General features: G+C 50.1%; 1 protein-coding gene and 1 pseudogene across 1 annotated transcript in view; one reads left to right on the top strand and one right to left on the bottom strand.

Moving 5' to 3' along the window:
* LOC124027842 overlaps positions 1-7,323 on the bottom strand; it is a 20,456-nt pseudogene extending 13,133 nt beyond the window's left edge.
* Positions 5,466-7,500, top strand: part of LOC124027840 (extensin-like) — a 5,610-nt gene continuing 3,575 nt past the window's right edge. Inside the window, exon 1 of the mRNA XM_046340098.1 lies at positions 5,466-5,657. Within this exon, the coding sequence (XP_046196054.1) occupies positions 5,466-5,657 (192 nt within the window). The remainder of the gene's footprint in view (positions 5,658-7,500) is intronic.

The following is a 7,500-nucleotide window of genomic DNA, read 5'->3' on the forward strand; positions in this document are numbered from 1 at the left end:
CTTCAAACTGGAACAGCTCACGGGAGTAACCCTGGAGGACACATCATTATAACACACACACACGGACCCACGGACACACGTCAAACCAGTCCCCCCCTGGAGGACACATCATTATAACACACACACACGTCAACTGGAACAGAATAGCACACACACAAACACACACCTTCTTGGGCCGAAGGACCACCTTAATGATCTTGAAGTGCATGGGCTCGTCCTTCCAATAGCAACTCAGGACATAGTCACCGGGGGAGGAGGCTGTGTCACGAACCAGGAAGTCACCATCTCGCTCCAGCAGAGCCTCTGCCCCCTAGAGAGAGAGAGAGAGAGAGAGAGAGAAAGTGAGAGAGTAAGTGAGAGAGTAAGTGAGAGAGTACCTCTCTATCTATAGGTCCATGGTACCAGGTGTGTGTACCTCTCTATCTATAGGTCCATGGTACCAGGTGTGTGTACCTCTCTATCTATATGTCCATGGTACCAGGTGTGTGTGTGTACCTCTCTATCTATAGGTCCATGGTACCAGGTGTGTGTACCTCTCTATCTATAGGTCCATGGTACCAGGTGTGTGTGTGTGTACCTCTCTATCTATAGGTCCATGGTACCAGGTGTGTGTACCTCTCTATCTATAGGTCCATGGTACCAGGTGTGTGTACCTCTCTATCTATAGGTCCATGGTACCAGGTGTGTGTGTGTACCTCTCTATCTATAGGTCCATGGTACCAGGTGTGTGTACCTCTCTATCTATAGGTCCATGGTACCAGGTGTGTGTACCTCTCTATCTATAGGTCCATGGTACCAGGTGTGTGTGTGTACCTCTCTCTATCTATAGGTCCATGGTACCAGGTGTGTGTACCTCTCTATCTATGGGTCTATGGTACCAGGTGTGTGTACCTCTCTGCCTATGGGTCCATGGTACCAGGTGTGTGTACCTCTCTGCCTATGGGTCCATGGTACCAGGTGTGTGTACCTCTCTGCCTATGGGTCCATGGTACCAGGTGTGTGTGTGTACCTCTCTGTCTATGGGTCCATGGTACCAGGTGTGTGTACCTCTCTGTGTATAGGTCGATGGTACCAGAGGTGTGTGTTTGTGTGTGCCTCTCTGCCTATGGGTCCATGGTACCAGGTGTGTGTGTGTACCTCTCTGCCTATGGGTCCATGGTACCAGGTGTGTGTGTACCTCTCTGCCTATGGGTCCATGGTACCAGGTGTGTGTACCTCTCTGCCTTTGGGTCCATGGTACCAGGTGTGTGTGTGTACCTCTCTGCCTTTGGGTTCATGGTACCAGGTGTGTGTACCTCTCTGCCTATGGGTTCATGGTACCAGGTGTGTGTGTGTACCTCTCTGCCTATGGGTTCATGGTACCAGGTGTGTGTACCTCTCTGCCTTTGGGTTCATGGTACCAGGTGTGTGTATGTACCTCTCTGCCTATGGGTCCATGGTACCAGGCGTGACTCCTCAGGTCATCAGTAGATAGCTTCAGTTCCTCCTCCAACTCCTTCTTCAGAGAGTCCATCTCCCTGCTACCTCCAAACACCTATACAACATTTCAACAATGTTACAACAACCTTAGACTAAAATCCATCCCCCCTGCGACCTCCAAACACATGCACAACGTTACAACAACCTTAAACTGACATGCAACCCCCACACACACAGGAAAAACACCCATGTGTGTGTGTGCAGGGCCGGCCCTAGCCTTTAGGTGGCCCTGGCCTTTAGGGGGCCCTGGCCTTTTGGGGGCCCTGGCCTTTTGGGGGCCCTGGCCTTTTGGGGGCCCTGGCCTTTTGGGGGCCCTGGCCTTTTGGGGGCCCTGGCCTTTCTAAAATGTTGTAGTTTTAAAACAAGTTTTCTTTAGTTCAACATATTTTGTCATGGAGCGGAGAGAACGTTTAGCCATTTTATAACAGATGTCATGCAGTTCGACTCATCAATAACTAAATCAACGTTTTCCGTCAAGGCCCCGGCCATGTGCCCGGTCGGTATTCGGCCATGATTACTACAAGATAACTGGCTAGGGGATAACTTACCAATCAACAAATTGTTAGCTGGCTAATTGAGTCTGGGGCCCTAAACGACCGCTTATGTCGCTGCCTGGAGCCGGCCCTGTGTGTGTGTGTGTGTGTGTGTGTGTGTGTGTGTGTGTGTGTGTGTGTGTGTGTGTGTGTGTGTGTGTGTGTGTGTGTGTGTGTGTGTGTGTGTGTGTGTGTGTGTGTGTGTGTGTGTGTGTGTGTGTGTGTGTGTGTGTGAGAGCTCACCTTCAGCTGACTCAGGTATGCAGTGACACTCCTCCTCTTACTGAAAGACAGAAATAACACATTTACTAACGTGGACTTTCTCTGTCATACTCCTCTGTCTGTCTGTCTCTCTCTCTCCTTCTCTTTACTAAAGACTGTTTGATTTTTGTTAAAGCCTATTTTAAAGGTATATACTTTGAGCTCAACTAGCTGCATAACAACAACAGCAACCTCTAATATGATGGATGATATGATGCTCCATAACAACAACAACATCCTCTGATATGATGCTCCATAACAACAACAACATCCTCTGATATGATGCTCCATAACAACAACAACAGGCCTCTGATATGATGCTCCATAACAACAACAACATCCTCTGATATGATGCTCCATAACAACAACAACATCCTCTGATATGATGTTCCATAACAACAACAACAGGCCTCTGATATGATGCTCCATAACAACAACAACAGGCCTCTGATATGATGCTCCATAACAACAACAACATCCTCTGATATGATGCTCCATAACAACAACAACAGGCCTCTGATATGATGCTCCATAACAACAACAACATCCTCTGATATGATGCTCCATAACAACAACAACAGGCCTCTGATATGATGCTCCATAACAACAACAACATCCTCTGATATGATGCTCCATAACAACAACAACATCCTCTGATATGATGCTCCATAACAACAACAACATCCTCTGATATGATGCTCCATAACAACAACAACATCCTCTGATATGATGCTCCATAACAACAACAACAGGCCTCTGATATGATGCTCCATAACAACAACAACATCCTCTGATATGATGCTCCATAACAACAACAACATCCTCTGATATGATGTTCCTAAACAACAACAGCATCCTCTACACACTATAACAGGCCCAGTCTTCCCCAACCCCGTTAAACAGCAACCCGTCTATTGTTCCCTCTCTGTCTGTTCTACACACTATAACAGGCCCAGTCTCCAATAAAACAGCAACCCGTCATTGTTCCCTCTCTGTCTGTTCTACACACTATAACAGGCCCAGTCTTCCCCAACCCCGTAAAACAGCAACCCGTCTATTGTTCCCTCTCTGTCTGTTCTACACACTATAACAGGCCCAGTCTTCCCCAACCCCGTAAAACAGCAACCCGTCTATTGTTCCCTCTCTGTCTGTTCTACACACTATAACAGGCCCAGTCTTCCCCAACCCCGTTAAACAGCAACCCGTCTATTGTTCCCTCTCTGTCTGTTCTACACACTATAACAGGCCCAGTCTTCCCCAACCCCGTTAAACAGCAACCCGTCTATTGGTCCCTCTCTGTCTGTTCTACACCTATAACAGGCCCAGTCTTCCCCAACCCCGTAAAACAGCAACCCGTCTATTGTTCCCTCTCTGTCTGTTCTACACACTATAACAGGCCCAGTCTTCCCCAACCCCGTTAAACAGCAACCCGTCTATTGTTCCCTCTCTGTCTGTTCTACACACTATAACAGGCCCAGTCTTCCCCAACCCCGTTAAACAGCAACCCGTCTATTGTTCCCTCTCTGTCTGTTCTACACACTATAACAGGCCCAGTCTTCCCCAACCCCGTTAAACAGCAACCCGTCTATTGTTCCCTCTCTGTCTGTTCTACACACTAGAACAGGCCCAGTCTTCCCCAACCCCGTTAAACAGCAACCCGTCTATTGGTCCCTCTCTGTCTGTTCTACACACTATAACAGGCCCAGTCTTCCCCAACCCCGTTAAACAGCAACCCGTCTATTGTTCCCTCTCTGTCTGTTCTACACACTAGACCAGGCCCAGTCTTCCCCAACCCCGTTAAACAGCAACCCGTCTATTGTTCCCTCTCTGTCTGTTCTACACACTATAACAGGCCCAGTCTTCCCCAACCCCGTAAAACAGCAACCCGTCTATTGTTCCCTCTCTGTCTGTTCTACACACTATAACAGGCCCAGTCTTCCCCAACCCCGTTAAACAGCAACCCGTCTATTGTTCCCTCTCTGTCTGTTCTACACACTATAACAGGCCCAGTCTTCCCAACCCCGTTAAACAGCAACCCGTCTATTGTTCCCTCTCTGTCTGTTCTACACACTATAACAGGCCCAGTCTTCCCCAACCCCGTTAAACAGCAACCCGTCTATTGTTCCCTCTCTGTCTGTTCTACACACTAGAACAGGCCCAGTCTTCCCCAACCCCGTTAAACAGCAACCCGTCTATTGGTCCCTCTCTGTCTGTTCTACACACTATAACAGGCCCAGTCTTCCCAACCCCGTTAAACAGCAACCCGTCTATTGGTCCCTCTCTTCTGTTCCTGGCAGAGAGTCAGAGGCCGGCTTGTCTTGTAACACACACTGCCAAACTTCCCCTCACCAAGCTGAAGGGTGCAACTGCAGCCCACAATTCGGGCGTTCCTGCGTGTGGGTATTACTGCATTTGCAGGACCCCGTCTCGAGCATCGCATGAGTTCCTTCAGGAACACGCCCCCTCGAGGATCCCATTGGTTCCTGTATGACCGCCCCCTCCCTCGAGGATCCCATTGGTTCCTGTATGACCGCCCCCTCCCCTCGAGGATCCCATTGGTTCCTGTATGACCGCCCCCTCCCTCGAGGATCCCATTGGTTCCTGTATGACCGCCCCCTCCCTCGAGGATCCCATTGGTTCCTGTATGACCGCCCCCCTCCCCTCGGGGATCCCATTGGTTCCTGTATGACCGCCCCCTCCCTCAAGCATCCCATTGGTTCCTGTATGACCGCCCCCTCCCCTCAAGCATCCCATTGGTTCCTGCATGACCGCCCCTCCCCTCGAGGATCCCATTGGTTCCTGCATGACCCCCCTCCCCTCAAGCATCCCATTGGTTCCTGCATGAACGCCCCCAACCCCCTTAGAACAGGATATCTTCATGCTTGTGACTCTTCCAAAGGGAAATAAAAGTATTATAGTTTCTTCAGGAACACCGACATGCAGGAACACCCGCGTGCAGGAACGCCCGCGTGCAGGAACGCCCGCGTGCAGGAACGCCCGCGTGCAGGAACGTGCGTGCAGGAACGCCCACGCGCAGGAACGCCCACGCGCAGGAACGCCACGCGCATGAACGCCACGCGCATGAACGCCCACGCGCAGGAACGCCCACGCGCGCGCCCAGGGAACGCCCACGCGCAGGAACGCCCACGCGCAGGAACGCCCACGCATGCACGCGCATGAACGCCCACGTGCATGAACGCCCACACGCAGGAACGCCCACACGCAGGAACGCCCGACATGCAGGAACGCCCACATGCAGGAACGCCCACATGCAGGAACGCCCACGTGCAGGAACACCCACGTGCAGGAACGCCCACGTGCAGGAACGCCCACATGCAGGAACGCTCCGAATTGCAGACTGCAATTGCACCCTTCTCTCGCCAAGTGTCAACCTGCTCCCTCCCACCCGTTACGTTCCATTATACATCAATCAAACAGGATTCATGTGATAAGATCTGTCAAAGGTTGTTGACTTGATTTGATATCTGCGAGGCGGTGCCGTTATAGGTGGCGGTTTTGGAGGAGAAAATCAGAACTTCAAAGCAGGAAGCAAGTCAATAGTGTTCGGACCAGCTGAGGCAAGTCAGTAAACAAGTTCTTATTTACAATGACGGCCTACCCCGGTCAAACCCGGGTGGAGCTGGGCCAAATGTGCGCTGCCCTATGGGTACTCCCTATCACGGCCGGATGAGGATACAGTCTGGAATCGTGTCTTAGATCACTGCGCTGCAGGATTGAGAGAGATCCCTGTCAATGACGCTCTCGGGAGCGCACACAGGATGGAGGCCGCTGCCCAAGGTTAACTAGGCTATGTGAGTTCACTGTGCGAAGAGGAGATGTCTGTCAATGACGCTCTCGGGAGCGCACACAGGATGGAGGCCGCTGCCCAAGGTTAACTAGGCTATGTGAGTTCACTGTGCGAAGAGGAGATGTCTGTCTTTCCGTCTTTTAATAGCCATTTCCCGTTTCCTTCCAGTTCCAACATCCCGGTAAAATGCCTGCCTGCAGCCTGACCGGTCTGCTGCATCCCAAACCGGACGCACAAGACATTACCGGTCTGTGTGTTTGGGACCATTTGAATGGGGGGGGTTGCCATGGGGATGAGTAGCGTATTAACATCTTCCTGAGGTTCCACTTGGACTTTTAAACACATATCTAGGATCAGTTTAAATAATCCCCTCAGCAGTAGAAACCATCTTTCATTTTAAAAAAGTGTCCTCTCCGCCCCTGGTTCGGTTAAAAGGCTGATGGATGATGGAGGAACACTCAAATTCTATCGAAACTAGTATCGATGACTGAATACTAGTGGGTGAGAGTTGGCACCGGCATCAGGCCCTACCGTGTGTCAGTCGGTCCCGAGGAGGGGCGTTGTCCCGTCTTTTGGCTACAGCAGTCTAGCTTTCAGATTTCTACCCCGATGTCGCAAACCCTCTCCATTATTTAACGGAAATGAGTGTGAGCCATTTCAAAAAACATCTGTCCTGTAAGAGGAAATATGTTTTTTATCATGTCCTGTCGCAATGACAACGGATTTACTAAAGTACAGGTGAGTAATAGTCTACCTGTATGTGTAACTTCCGTTAGTCTCGATTGTTACAGTTGAATAACCTATGACCTTTGTTTGTCCTGTCATCCGTTTCCAATAAACAATATTATTATATAAAAATCAGTTGTTCAACATCTGGTTCCAGGCTAGCCTGTCACAACTCTACCAATCACAAGCATTCAACTGCAACAACAAATGAAACGCCCATTTCTCCAAAAGCCACAGATCTACATGTCGCTAACTTTAGCCTACATTTTTTTTTAAACAAATAATCTTGACAAAGCTTACCTGCGAGATCTCGAGTCATCGCAAAAAGTATCTCAAATTCAGACGGACATTTTTTTCTTCTTCTGGCCAGTTGCCGCAAGCAGAGATCCAAAGTCCACACCACAAAACACACAACAGGACGAACTTACAACGCCAGGAAGTAGCTCTCTCCGGTGCCTCCCGCTTTTCACTGCGTGTGTTTCTGATGAGTCCTCACACGTTTCCTGGCTTCTCTCTCCCCTTCCCCCCTCCCTCATTGAAACGGTAACGCCGCTATCTCCAACATTCCTCGGATTCCACTCTAAAAGCTTTGAGCTGGACCCCCACCCCCCCATCCCTCCCACCCAGTTCTGACAGCTCACCTGTAAATCCGGGTTAATTCTACCAGTCAGCTGATTCCAACCCACGTCCCTT

This window comes from Oncorhynchus gorbuscha, unplaced genomic scaffold (assembly GCF_021184085.1).
Source record: "Oncorhynchus gorbuscha isolate QuinsamMale2020 ecotype Even-year unplaced genomic scaffold, OgorEven_v1.0 Un_scaffold_3518, whole genome shotgun sequence".
In the NCBI taxonomy this organism is placed as follows: Eukaryota; Metazoa; Chordata; class Actinopteri; order Salmoniformes; family Salmonidae; genus Oncorhynchus; species Oncorhynchus gorbuscha.